The sequence below is a fragment of the Oncorhynchus keta genome, chromosome 14 (assembly GCF_023373465.1).
Source record: "Oncorhynchus keta strain PuntledgeMale-10-30-2019 chromosome 14, Oket_V2, whole genome shotgun sequence".
In the NCBI taxonomy this organism is placed as follows: domain Eukaryota; kingdom Metazoa; phylum Chordata; class Actinopteri; order Salmoniformes; family Salmonidae; genus Oncorhynchus; species Oncorhynchus keta.
The window spans coordinates 70,317,645-70,332,324 of record NC_068434.1 but is presented as its reverse complement, the minus strand read 5'-3'; the positions used below and the strand labels follow the sequence as shown (position 1 = coordinate 70,332,324).

Below are 14,680 nucleotides of genomic sequence, written 5' to 3'. Positions count from 1 at the left end.
TATGGACACTTTTGTGAACAATCGCCTATAGGCTACATCTGTTGAGACTGCAGTTGTTATTAAATTAAACTTAACAGAACCACAAACAAGTAGAGAGGAGATCCGATCAGGGAGAGTTGAGTTTGAGTGTAACCATTTCCCCAGCTCAACGTATTTGTGGAGCCAATTGAGTAGTGTGCAGGGTGACTCTTATCTTTCATACCAACGCTACATCGTGTTTGACAGGGGGCCAAAAACACTTTCGTTTAATTTCTTCAATTGTGAAACTCCTAAGCTGCTTCAGTTACACTGCTTCAACAAAGCTCCAATGTGGTTCTATCACCTTCAGTCAGATAGCCTTAAAGAATGTGGCAAGCAGTCACAACTCTAAGAATTGAAAATGAAAAAATAACCACAAACAAGTAGAGTGGGGTTCCGATCAGGGAAAGTTGAGTTACGTTTGAGTTCAACCATTTCTCCAGCTCAACCTACTTGTAGAGCGGACTGAACAGCGTGCAGAGTGACTCTTATCTTTCATACAAATCAAATGAAATGTTATTTGTCACATGCGCCGAATACAACAGGTGTAGACTTTACTGTGAAACTCTTAATTACGAGCCCTTTCCCAACAATGCAGAGTTAAAAAGGAAGAAACATTTGCTAAATTAAAATAGTTAATATGTTCGCAATAAAATAATAACGAGGCTAAATACTGTGCAAGGAGTACCGGTACCGATTCAATGTGCAGGGGTACGAGGTTGTTGAGGTAATTTATGTATTATGTACATGTGGGTAGTGCTTAAAGTGACGAGGCAATCAGGATAGATAATAAACAGAGTCGCAGCAGGGTATGTGAAAAGTATGAAAGAGTGTGAAGGTTTGTCTGTGTGAGCATGTGTGTGGAGTCAATATGCATGTGTGTGTGTTGGAATGTCAGTGTAGTATTTGTGAATGTGTGGGTAGAGTCTGAATGTGCAGAGTCAGTGAAAAATAGTCAGTGCAAAAAACAGGGGGTCAATGTAAATAATCTGGGTAGCCATTTTATTAACTGTTCAGCGGTCTCATGGCTTGGGGGTAGGAGCCTTTTGGTCTCAGACTTTGTGATCCGGGTTGACAATTTTTAGGGCCTTCCTCTGACACTGCCTGGTATAGAGGTCCTGGATGGCAGGGAGCTCGGTCCCAGTGATGTACTGGGCCATATACACTACCCTCTGTACCACCACTACGTCATGATTGGCAGGTGGCCAAAAACACTTGTTTAATTTCTTCAATTGTGAAACTGCTCCGCTACTTTAGTTACACTGCTTCAGCCAAGCTCAAATGTCAGTCTGTCACCTTCAGTCAGATAGCCCTAAAGAATTTAGCAAGCAGTCACTTACAACTCTGAGAATTGAGCGGGTCATGAATTAATTGAAAGATTGAACTCCAACAGTGGTGGAAGAACTACCCAATTGTCATTCTTGAGTAAAAGTAAAGATACCTTAATATAAAATGCCTCAAGTAAAAGTGAATGATCCAGTAAAATACTACTTGAGTATGTGTAAAAGTATTTCGTTTTAAATATACTTAAGTATCAAAAGTAAATGTAATTGCAAAAATATACTTAAGTATAAAAATTAAAAGTATAAATCGTTTAAAATTGCTTATATTAAGGAAACCAGAAGGCACAATATTCTTGGTTTTATTTTTTTAATATATTTTTTTTTACAAATAGCCAGGGGCACACTACAACACAGACATCAAGTTGAGTGAGTCCGCCAGATCAGATGCAGTAGGGATGACCAGGATGGTTTCTTGATAAGTACGTGAATTTGACGATTTCTGTCCTGCTAACCACTCACAATGTAACGAGTACTTTTGGGTGTCAGGGAAAATGTATAGACCAAAAGTACATTATTTTCTTTAAGAATGTTGTCCAAAAAAATACTTAAATTGTACTATAAATCATTTTTACACCACTGTAAAACTCCAAAATTGTATCCATGACTCAATCTAAATTGCCTCAGCCTGTTTGAAAGCTACAGACCACTTAACAGCCACATACAGCCATTCCAACCACATAACATGCTCCTCATGTTGTCAACTAAGTAGACAAAAAGTGTGTATGTTGTGTGATACAATAAAAGACAAAATTCCAAAAAGTTTTCATATATTCTTTTTCATTCATACCGGTAATCAGGAGTTACTGCCTATTCTTAAAACTAATATCTTCTGAGCCTCCTTTAGCATATATAGAAACATATAGGCAGGTTTACTCAGTAGATGTGGCTTCATGCTGAGTTTGTTTGCACATAGGATAACAAAGACGGGTGTGTGAGTGTCAATCTGCAACTTATACATTGCAGAATTGAAAGAGATAAGGGATAGAAAAAATAACACATTTATGTATAGAACCAATATATCCCCTGTAGAATAGTTTAGCATCTTTATTTCAATTTCTCTCACAATAATTTAGCTTATTTGCTGCCGTCCCATTTCACAGACACTGACCAAAAATATACGGCACCGAACAGATAGGCCGGGGTAACAAAAATTCCCAGGACCGATTTCTGGTTCCAGTTCCGGGTGTGATCTCATGAATTTACTCATCAGAACATGAGCAGGTTAGAAACAGAAAAATGCAATACAACCAAACTATACAATTGATACAGCAGATTTTACACTAAACTTGAAAGATTTTCACTTCTGAACTTCCTGAACGAACACATATCATCATAGTTGAATCTGGATTCGGATGTAAAATAACAGAGACAAAAAAAATGTATGTACTGTACTGTTCCTTGACAGTGTCAGTTCACTAGAAAAATACACCAAAAATAAAAAGCATTTTATAATAGAAATCAGTGTTGAGACGTGAAAATTGCAACAACAAAAATGTGCTCCACATGGACACATGGACTTTGAGGGAGAAACAGACAAGATATCAAATACAACAGCAAATGAAGAGAACTGTAAGCCTCATCAATAGTATCACTAGATTAGGACTGGTAAAGGCTTTTAATGGTTTTACATGTCAGTATATTGTGGCTGGTCTTGTGTGCCTGACTCATAGGAGAGACTAGGTTGCGGCAGGTGAGGGAGCTGATCTTCTCTTCCCGCTGTGACTCTAAGACCACTATGTGGGCAATGGAGTAGCTTCACTCTTCACATGCACAGCTCATTGACCGTAGACAAACAATGAAGCTCCTCACATGCACCGATCCCTACCTACCCTTCGTCACCATGTAGATCTGAAAGTATCAAATAGGTCTGCAATATGGCAATAGCTCTACCTTTCCATCTAAAAGACTAACTGGAATTGTCTTATTGCTTACTATCCAACAGTTTCAGATGTACATAAGTGCCTAGGTGTCGTATATGATTTTGCCTTGAGCATCCCATTCATTTCCTATCCTTCCCTCAACCCAAGCCATCTTTACTCACTCCAAATGGAGCACAACTCAACTTTTAAAACTCATCCACTGCTACTTCAGCAGCACAGATCAAAACATATATTCCATGAGATCATTAAAGCTTATAAGCCAGTAGGGGATGGCTGCTCTCCCTGTTCAGACATCAACGAAGGGGACGTGACAAAAATAAAGAGTATGAAAATGATCCAAAACGGTTTGTTTATCCATTCAGCTTATATTACAAGACTCCAAAAATAGACCACTTCATCAGTTTGTTAGTACTCAAAGAATTGTTTAAAAACTGTTCTTGTCTTTCTAAAAAAAGAAGAAGGCCACTTCATGCGAGCCTTCTGGCAAGGTTCATAGGTCAAAGGTTGAGGACGGGGATGTCAAAGAGGTCGCAGAGGCCCTCGCTATCATCCAGGTTATAGATGTAGTCATGGTCACCCGGGGGGGGGGAGAGGCGGAGGAGTGGAGAAAACACTGGTAGAGAGAGAGGGATAAAAACATATAACTGGAATCATCAAGTCAAAGTAAAGGGGTTTATAAAGCAATCTGTATTAGACTCTTACCTTCTGAAGCCATAAGTTCCTCTATTAGATCTGCACTCACCATCTCTATACACATACACACACACACAAAGAGGTGAGAGAGTGTCTGCTATACACAAAGTCACAATGTATCATTAACTTAATTTCCTGAAATACAACGCAAGTGTCTGTTTGGATACATTTAAATCAAGTTTAAGACATGATACACATGCACACACACAGAGTCACACACAGTACCTTTAGCGGGGTCAAACATGCCAGAAAAGTATTTGGGGAAATCCAGCACTGAAAAACACAAGGCACAAGACACCATACAAGTCATTAGAGGTAGAGCCAATTTACACTGTTTTCCTGTGTACGTTCATTAAACATCCTAAAATAAAAACAGCTTGCGCACACACACATTTCTATAGCAGGCAGGCTTTATACATCATTTGTTGCCACACAGATGCTTCCTGTGTTACAGTGCATTGGGCATAGCCACAAAAAAAAAAGCTGGTTGGAAGCGTGTGCTTACAAAAACAGATAAACAACGTACGTACAGTATAGAGGTCGACCGATTGTGATTTTTTCAACGCCGATACCGATTATTGGAGGACCCAAAAAAAAAGCCGATACCGATTAATCAGACAATGTTTAAAATGTATTTGTAATGATGACAATTACAACAATACTGAATGAACACTTATTTTAACTTAATATAATATATCTATAAAATCAATATAGCCTCAAATAAATAATGAAACATGTTCAATTTGGTTTAAATAATGCAAAAACAAAGTGTTGGAGAAGTAAAAGTGCAATATGTGCCATGTAAGAAAGCTAACGTCTAAGTTCCTTGCTCAGAACATGAGAACATATGAAAGCTGGTGGTTCCTTTTAACAGGAGTCTTCAATATTCCCAGGTAAGAAGTTTTAGGTTGTAGTTATTATTGGACTATTTCTCTCTATACCATTTGTATTTCATATACCTTTGACAATTGGATGTTCTTATAGGCACTTTAGTATTGCCAGTGTAACAGTATAGCTTCCGTACCTCTCCTCGCTCCTACCTGGACTCGAACCAGGAACACAACGACAACAGCCACCCTCGAAGCAGCGTTACCCATGCAGAGTAAGGGGAACAACTACTGACGTTTGAAACCATATTAGCGCGCACCCCGCTAACTAGCAAGCCATTTCACATCACATCGTTACACCAGCCTAATCTCGGGAGTTGATAGACTTGAAGTCATAAACAGCAGAGCTGCTGGCAAAACGCACGAAAGTGCTGTTTGAATGAATGTTTATGAGCCTGCTGGTGCCTACCATCGGTCAGTCAGACTGCTCTATCAAATCATAGACTTAATTATAACATAATAACACACATAAATGCGAGCCTTAGGTCATTAATATGGTCGAATCCTGAAACTATCATCTCGAAAACAAGACGTTTATTCTTTCAATGAAATACGGAACCAGTCTAAATATTCCTGTTACATTGCACAACCTTCAATGTTATGTCATAATTACGTAAAATTCTGGCAAATTAGTTCGCAATGAGCCAGGCGGACCAAACTGTTGCAAATACCCTGACTCTGCGTGCAATGAACGCAAGAGAAGTGACACAATTTCACCTGGTTAATATTGCCTGCTAACCTGGATTTCTTTTAGCTAAATATGCAGGTTTAAAAATATATACTTCTGTGTATTGATTTTAAGAAAGGCATTAGTGTTTATGGTTAGGTACACGTTGGAGCAACGACAGTCCTTTTTCACAAATGCGCACCGCATTGATGATATGCAACGCAGGACACGCTAGATAAACTAGTAATATCATCAGCCATGTGTAGTTATAACTAGTGATTATGATTGATTAAGTTTAATACTAGCTAGCAACTTACCTTGGCTTCTTACTGCATTCACGTAACAGGCAGGCTCCTCGTGAGGCAGGTGGTTAGAGCGTTGGACTAGTTAACCGTAAGGTTGCAAGATTGTATCCCCGAGCTGACAAGGTAAAAATCTGTCGTTCTGCCCCTGAACAAGGCAGTTAACCCACCGTTCCCAGGCCGTCTTTGAAAATAAGAATGTGTTTTTAACTGACTTGCCTAGTTAAATAAGGATTAAATAAAAAGGTGTACATTTTTTTCCCACAAAATTTTAATTAAAAAAATATATTAATAATCGGTGTCCAAAATTATCGATTTACGATTGTTATGAAAACTTGAAAATCGGCCCTAATTAAATCGGCCATTCCGATGTACAGTACCAGTCAAAAGTTTGGACACACCTACTCATTAATTATTATTATTTTGACTATGTTCTACATTGTAGACTAGTGAAGACATAAACTATGAAATGACACATATGGAATCATGTAGTAACCAAAAAATTTCAATCAAAATATATTTTAGATTCTTCAAAGTAGCCACCCTTTGCCTTGATGACAGCATTGCACAGTCTTGGCATTCTCTCAACCAGATTCGCCTGGAATGCTGTCCCAACAGTCTTGAAGGAGTTGCCACATATGCTGCTTTTGTTTTTCACTCTGCGGTCCAACTCATCCCAAAACAGGTCATCTGAAGCAGCACTCCATCACTCTCCTTCTTGATCAAATAGCCCTTACACAGCCTGAAGGTGTGTTGGGTCATTTCCCTGTTGAAAAACAAATAAAAAGTCCCCACGAAGGGAAAAACAGATGGGATGGCGTTTCGCTGCAGAATCCTGTGGTAGCCATGCTGGTTAAGTTTGGCTTGAATTCTAAATCAATCACAGACAGTGTCACCAGCAAAGCACCCCCACACCATCACACAACCTCCTCCATGCTTCGGGAACCACACATGCGGAGATCAGCCGTTCATCTACTCTGCGTCTCATCAAGACACGGCGGCAGGAATCTACAAATCTCACATTTGGACTTACCAGACCAAAGGACAGATTTCCACAGGTCTAATTTGGCCTGCTCGTGTTTCTTTGCCAAAGTAAGTTTCTTCTTAATGGTGTCCTTCAGTAGTGGTTTCTTTGCAGCAATTCGACCAAGAATGCCTGAGTCTCCTCTGAACAGTTGATGTAGAGATGTGTCTGTTATTTGAGCTCTGAAGCATTTATTTGGGACGAAATCTGAGGTGCAGTTAACTCTAATGACCTTATCTTTTATTTTATTTAACTAAGCAATTTAGTTAAGAACAAATTCTTATTTACAATGACGGCCTACACCGGCCAAACCCGGACGACGCTGGGCCAATTGTATGCCGCCCTATGGGACTCCCAATCACGACCGGTTGTGATACAGCCTGGATTCAAACCAGGGTGTCTGTAGAGACACCTCTAGCACTGAGATGCAGTGCTTTAGACCGCTGCGCCACTTGGAAGCCCATCTTGCAGCAGAGGTAACTCTGGGTCTTCCTTTCCTGTGGCGGTCCTCATGAGAGCCAGTTTCATCATAGCGCTTGATGGTTTTGGCGACTGCACTTGAATAAACTTTAAAAGTTCTTGACATTTTCCAGATTGACTGACCTTCATGTCTTAAAGTAATGATGGACTGTCATTTCTCTTTGCTTATTTGAGCTGTTCTTGCTATAATATGGGCTTGGTATTTTACCAAATAGGGCTATCTTCTGTATACCCCCCTACCTTGTTGCAACACAACTGATTGGCTCAAACGCATTAAGGAAAGAAATTCCACAAATTAACTTTTAACAAGGCACACCTGTTAATTGAAACACATTCCAGCTGACTGCCTCATGAAGCTGATTGAGAGAATGCCAAGTGTGTGCAAAGCAGTCAAGGCAAAGCGTGGCTCCTTTGAAGAATCTCAAATATATTTTGATTTGATTAAAAGTTTTTGGGTTATTACATGATTCCATGTGTTATTTCATAGTTTTGATGTCTTCACTAGAAAATAGTAAAAATAAAGAAAAACACTTGAATGAAGAGGTGTGTCCAAATTGACTGGTACTTTACACGCGTGTGTGTGTGTGTGTGTGTGTGTGTGTGTGTGTGTGTGTGTGTGTGTGTGTGTGTGTGTGTGTGTGTAAGAGAGAGACCATTGGAATGCTAGCCCAGTGCCAAGGTTTATCTGCCTCCATCACATTGCTGCTTATGGTTGGGCAGTCAACCTTTGTCCTATTGTGATTAAGTACCCATAAAACATTGTAATGTACGATGGTATCGCCCCCTACTGACCAATCCCACAATTGTATTTTTATTTTTACGGTTTAAAAAATCATTTAAATAAAAGACTGCTAAAAAAGGACCACGAGCGAGAGGAATCATGACAAAATATATCTTGGAGCCAACCCTTTTTTCGTAGTGTATTCCTCTCGGTTGAAGCTGTGGCATGAAAGAGGTGTGTGCCGCTATTTGGTCTGGGTAACATGGCCTAAAAATCATCTCTCGATTCTTTCAAACCTATGGGCAATTTACAATATATATCTTGATTTAAAAAAATATATATATTTTCACTAAATAAGGTTTTTGTAGAATTAAAGAGCAAATACACTGTATTTCAACCAGTCAGCAATAATCAAGTCTTAATGTGGTTCAGGTCTAGTAACTGAAAGTTATGACAAGGTACAAAGTTCTGCCCCTGAACAGGCAAAAATGAAAATAAAATATGTTCTTAACTGACTTGCCTGGTTAAATAAAGGTAAAAAAATAAAAAATTATGAAATTATACCAAGGCAAAAAAATAAAAAAATACACCTTCCACAACCATAAAACCCAATATTAACTTAATCTAAATAATTGAACCTGCTGTTTTGCAATAATCACTGATCTGGCCTTCAAGTCAGTCTATGAAAATTGCCTTTTTGTTACAAATTTTACCAGGACCATGCAAAATGTACATTCACTAATAATGACTAACTTCTTGTAGCAGGCATTAAAGAACATTTACACAGGTCTCAAACAAATTAGACCGCTAGCAGAACAATCTTTGACTAAAATGCTGCTAGCTGTACCACAATGCGTGCGTGACAAACTGAACATTCATTTTCCAGAACCAACGTTCATTGATACTCCTGTTTTAGTAGTGTCCCCTCTGCGAGCAACTTGAGGTGACAGAAAAAGGAAATCGTTTGAAAGGTTGACTTCCTCTAATACAGTAAAATAATGTCTCAATGTGTTTCAGTGTCCATATGACCCATTCTGTTGGACCAAAATTCAAATAAAGAGTTGAAAGCTGTTTGTCAGAGAGGAAGAAGTGATCCCTCATCTTTGTTAATCTGAGTGGCAGGGGGAGGGGCTTGGTGTGTGTGAGTAAATAGAGAGGAAGAGGCAGAGTGAGAGGTTTGACAAATGTTTCCCAAACTTTTCTCTCGCAGAAATCTGTCCAAAATAAGCCCAATGTGTTTCTATTAGAGGTCGACCGATTAATTAGTGCCGATTTCAAGTTTTCAAAACAATCGGAAAATCGGTATTTTTGGACACCGATTTGGTTAAAAAAAATTGGGGTTGTGGACAGGTGTCTTTTATACTGATAACAAGTTCAAACAGGTGCCATTAATACAGGTAACGAGTGAAGGACAGAGGAGCCTCTTAAAGAAGAAGTTACAGGTCTGTGCGAGCCAGTTTGTAGGTGACCAAATACTTATTTTCCACCATAATTTGCAAATAAATTCATTAAAAACCCTACAATGTGATTTTCTGGATTTTTTTCTCTCTCATTTTGTCTGTCATAGTTGAAGTGTACCTATGATGAATATTACTGGCCTCATCTTTTTAAGTGGGAGAACTTGCACAATTGGTGGCTGACAAAATACATTTTTGCCCCACTGTATGTATGTGTCTATGAGTGTGTAGGTACACAGGACAGAAGGAGCAGGGACCAAAAAGACAAGCGCACATAAACACTCATAAAAAAATGATTCCGCAATACAGGCATTTGGAATATCGCACAAAAACATCAATTCTAAGTTATCTAATTAATTTTATAATCGTCCAGTCCTAGTCTGTGTCCTCTATGAAAAATAAAATAGGCGTTTGGCTTTATACAGCATCTTTCACATCACAATGTCATCACCATCGACGCTGGCTGTCAATAATCTTCGATATCCGATACTATCGTAATATCGCCCAACGCTATTGATGCTACCACACAACATGCACACAGATACATTGAATTCTAACTCACAGTCAGATGAATCGGATTTGATTGGTTCAAAGACAGTGAAGTTGTTGTCCAACGAAGCAGAAGACTGGAGGGACCGGGTGTCCAATGACGGTGGTTGCGGAGCAGATTTTTCAGTGCTGGAGTTGTCTGGTAGAGAGCGAGAGCGAGATGGGACATTTCAATGATATTGTATTGAGAGTTTAGCAGACAAAACATTTTCATAGACAATGAGAGATATAACAGTGAGGTCACCTGATGGCGTAGCTGCTGTATGTGCTTTAGGCTTGCCAGTGGCCAGACTCCCGGTGGTCTTGACAAATGTGTGAGTGGTTGTGTCTACAGAGGCTGCAGCAGACTTGGTGTTCTGCAGCATTTCCTCAGGGGGCGGGACTGGCAGCACCACAGGTGTTGAGTTAACTGGGTCCTTGTTGATGAGCAGAACATCAATGGGCCCAGCAGCGCTCATCAGATGGATATGATACTTCCTCCGACCTTTTTGAACCTAAAAGTGGAGACAAACATACACACTTACTTTTCACCCTGAGAAGACTGACAGACTGACTAGGGGGAGGGGGTGGCAGAAACAAATCGAACTTACAGCTTCAGGTATGGGCACCTCCAGCTGCGTACCAGAGGGAGCACGCACCGCCAGGAGGGTATCACTTTTGAAGCAGCTGCAGATGTCCTCATGATTAACATAGGCCAGAGTTGGTCAGAGTTAAGGTCAGACACATGACATGGATACCTACGTACGGTTAGGTTGGGGGTAACAATTTAGATGTTGGTGTAGGTATGAGTATGTGAGTACATAGTAAGGATATGGACTATTGTGTATGTCCTCGGTCACATTCTTGATGCTTTGTTGGACCCACACCTTCTGCTGGTCCAGCTCACTTTCCCTCATATCCAGATCTTCAAGCTCTGACTTCAGGTCAACCAGCCTGTCACCAATCTCCCTTGTGTTACAGCCTGGCCCAACTCCCCTGAGACAGATAGTGCAATGAAATGTAAGCACATACTGTGTGCATACCTACAAACATACAAGTATGCGAACACATACTCACTTCCACTGAATACTGTTCTTTGACTTCTTCTCGATCAGGCCAATGCCCTCCAGTACATTGGTGATGTCATAGATGCGCCTCTTCTGTCTGACGGCCAGGGTGTCTGCTGCCTACAAGAGCAGGAAAAAAGACATTACTCACAACACAATTGTCAAAGGTCACCCTCTCTGATCTGAAACGCAAAATAACTTAATGAATGATTTTAAAATGCAAGCACCCAAATGTCCCTACCAAGGTTTTTTCCTTGGGGGGATGCATATCTATTGTGGGGTTAATAGCAAATCACAAAGGTCAGAGCCTGTGAGACAGGGGCCTGTCAACCAATCACTGGATGGGTCATAGCCCTGGTAGCCAATAATAGTAGAGGTCACAACCCTATGAGCCTATCGGAGGGGGGACTAAACAATGCGGACAATAATGACAGACCGTGACACAGCCACCCACTGAATGATGAGACACGGATTGTCTCGATTTAGGCACACACTCTTTCTGTGTTTTACCCTCTTATTCCTTGAACTCATTACTGACAGTAACCTAGATAATGTAACAGTTTTACAATTAGTTTTATATTAGAGTTTAAGCTTATATTTTATTTTAGAGTATAAATCATCACGATCACAGTGCATGTGTAATTGCGGTATTTTGGCAGATAAAAAAAATGAAAATCAGATTAAATTGGTCAAATTGACTGGGAGAAAAAACAATCCCATTACAAATAATACTTTTTATTCATTGATGGAAATATCAGTTGATGAAAATACATTTGACTGTCATGCTTATCAGTCTATAGGCTAAAGCTGCAATATGTAACTTTTGGAACAGACCAAATTCACATAGAAATGTAAGCTACAGATCTGTCATTATCAAAAGCAAGTTTAAGAAGCGTAACTATGTGCGCTATTTCTATGCTTCCTGTTCTTAAGTTTCATTTTTGCGTTTTTTACTTTCAGTAAAATACACCAGCTTCAAACAGCTGAAAATACAATCATTTTGATTATGGAAAACATATATCATAGCGGTTTAGATGGTAAAATGATTCTCCACCAGATACTTGCTTGTTTTGTAACATAAACTGAAATAAGGCAAACAATTTGAATTTTTGCAACCAGGAAATGGGGGGGGGTGATTTCTGCATAGTACAGCTTCAATGTACAACATTTTGTGGAATTACATTGGGATGTGTGTATTTTCGTTATTCGTCATGCATCTTGTTAATTACACGTGCACAGCATACAGAGACCATTTTTTTTTTTTTACAGAATACCACTTGTTCGACAGCGCGAGACCTGCTGCTGCAGAGCCACAGCTCGTTGCTTCTGGAGTGCCATTGCGCAACAATTCTAAATGCAATCACATGTTAAAAACAGTTTTGATTAAAAATAGCTACTATTGCTTTATTTCTCAACTGGTAATTGAAGCATGCCATGCATTAACCATTTATTTAGATACTTCGGGATTTTGGCAATGAGGCCCTTAATCTACTTCCCCAGAGTCTGATGAACTCGTGGATACCATTTTAATGTATCTGCTTGCAGTTTGAAGGAAGTTGATAACTAGTGCTAGCACATTTGCTAACTAGCGTTACCATAAACACTGGAAGTATATTGTGTCTGCTCGCACATAGACTTCCAGTCATTGCGCTAACACTAGTTAACGTTAGCATTGGCTCGCAAAACTACCCCCAACTTCATTCATACTGGACACAGAGACATAAACATTTTATCCACGAGTTCATCTGACTCTGGGGAAGTAGATAATGGGTCTCATTGTCAAAATCCCGAAGTATCCCTCTAAGCATTACATTATTAGTCTACACCTATTTGATGTTAATTAAAATCTTCCCGGACACATTTTTCTAACGGAAACCCTGGTGTGGTTGTCTGTGTGCATTTCATATTCCACATGCATCTCCTCTGAGTATGTTGCACATCTGTTACAACACAATGCAGCAATATCAACCAAATCAGGCAGTGCTTAGACTTATATGGATGATTGGGGACTTTGCGATGATGCAAAAAAAATAACAAACAATAGATAACAATTCTTACAGTCAGACAGTCAAAAGGGATGCAGCCCATCACTCACTACTTTGAGATCGAGCACCCCGTCCTTCGCTTCCTGCAGCAAAGTAACGAACTTCGTGGTGAGAAGTCCGAGGCTCCTCTCGTGTCTCTGAGACTGTGGAGCGTCGGAACCTTCCAGCTCCGTTCGGCTCACCTCCAGCTCCATAACCTGTCTGAATCGGTTGGATGATATAGTGAATGGGAGGTTTCCCTAAATGCTGTAAAGCACCGGGCCTATGCCCTCGACCGTCCTACTCCAGTGCAACCGCGGGGATAGTTGCAACCCTGGGAAGGATGTGCCAACTACGGGGTCAGTGCGGACAGTACAGTTCGTCTCCCCGTGAGCCAGAACACAGTAAGCAGCCACCAAGCAATGGGCTCGAGCCGTTGGAAGCGGGCTGAAAGCTGGGATGGTTTCAAGCGTAGGGAGCGTCTGTAAAGTGAGGACACCACGGGAAAGTGAAACGAAAAATACATAACTACTCACTGTACCATACATAACCTGCTGTAAGCATTGCATACGGAGACGAAGCTACAGTAGGGTGGCTAGCTATATATATCTTAGAGTTCCGACTCCAATTCGATCAGATTGTGTATGAGTGCAAAATAACAAGTTAGCAGTAAATGCCGGTTTCGATTAGACCTCTGCCACTGGATTGGCTTGGCAACTTTGGCCAACCACCCATAGTTACGTTAGCTAGCTACAGTATGACGTTAGTTGGCACAACAAGGTCGCTATAGCTAAGTAATGTACATTAGATTCAAGTACATTAGGTACATGCATATAACCAAAACAACGATGGCTAGTGGCTTACTGTCTCTCGTTAACTAAACGTTAGGTGGCAGGATAACTAGCTAGCCAACTAGTTAGTTTACTCATCTGATCTAACGTTAGCTAGCTACAGTACAGGAAAGTACCTAGCAATCTCCTGTCACGAGCGTCCTGATGAATGGTCGGATGTACTTACCAATGAGTTCGTGAGTTGTCCTCAAAGCAACATTCCAACACTGGAACGCTATTCAAGTTGAGTTTGTTTCATCGATATATTATTGTAAGCAAGCTATCACTCAAGGCATTTACTTAACTAATATTCGAAAGGCAGTTTAAAAACTCCCTCCTACTACATCTTTCATCCAACAGAACCAATGCATTTTTCTTCCTGTTAACTAATGTCTCGCGTACAGCGAATTTAACACCGAACGAAGCATGGAGCGGCGCATCAGATTTTCATTTTAGCCAATGTCAAGTTAGTGCTAGGGAGCGTCACACATAATAGAGTGTAGTGATACTGTGCTAAATGAACCGATATTGTAATGTACACTGAGTGTACAAAACACGAAGGTTAAATTCACTTCAATCAGTGTAGATGAAGTGAAGGAGACTGGTTAAATACGTTTTTTTAAAGCCTGGATACAATTGAGACATGGATTGTGTATGTGTGCCATTCAAAGGGTGAATGGGCATGACAAAATAATTAAGTGCCTTTGAACAGGTTATGGTAGTAGGTGCCAGGCACACCGGTTTGTGTCAAAAACGGCA

General features: G+C 40.2%; 1 protein-coding gene across 3 annotated transcripts; it reads right to left on the bottom strand.

The window, feature by feature from the left end:
• Window positions 1-2,380: 2,380 nt before the first annotated feature.
• LOC118393913 (transcription factor E2F4-like) lies at window positions 2,381-14,431 on the bottom strand. 3 transcript variants are annotated; one of them, XM_052462302.1, is made up of 10 exons: window positions 14,109-14,431; window positions 13,163-13,313; window positions 11,078-11,187; window positions 10,836-10,996; window positions 10,612-10,721; window positions 10,266-10,515; window positions 10,035-10,160; window positions 4,160-4,207; window positions 3,944-3,988; window positions 2,381-3,854 (listed from the first exon to the last, which is right to left on the bottom strand). In XM_052462302.1, exons 2-10 carry the CDS (start codon window positions 13,304-13,306, stop codon window positions 3,739-3,741), a joined length of 1,110 nt encoding a protein of 369 aa, XP_052318262.1. In that variant the 5' UTR covers window positions 13,307-13,313; window positions 14,109-14,431; the 3' UTR covers window positions 2,381-3,738. The 3 variants fall into 3 exon arrangements, with proteins under 3 accessions (XP_052318262.1, XP_052318261.1, XP_052318263.1); XM_052462301.1 differs by having other exon boundaries at window positions 13,163-13,573; window positions 14,109-14,429; XM_052462303.1 differs by lacking the exon at window positions 14,109-14,431 and having other exon boundaries at window positions 13,126-13,269.
• Between the last annotated feature and the right edge of the window lie 249 nt (window positions 14,432-14,680).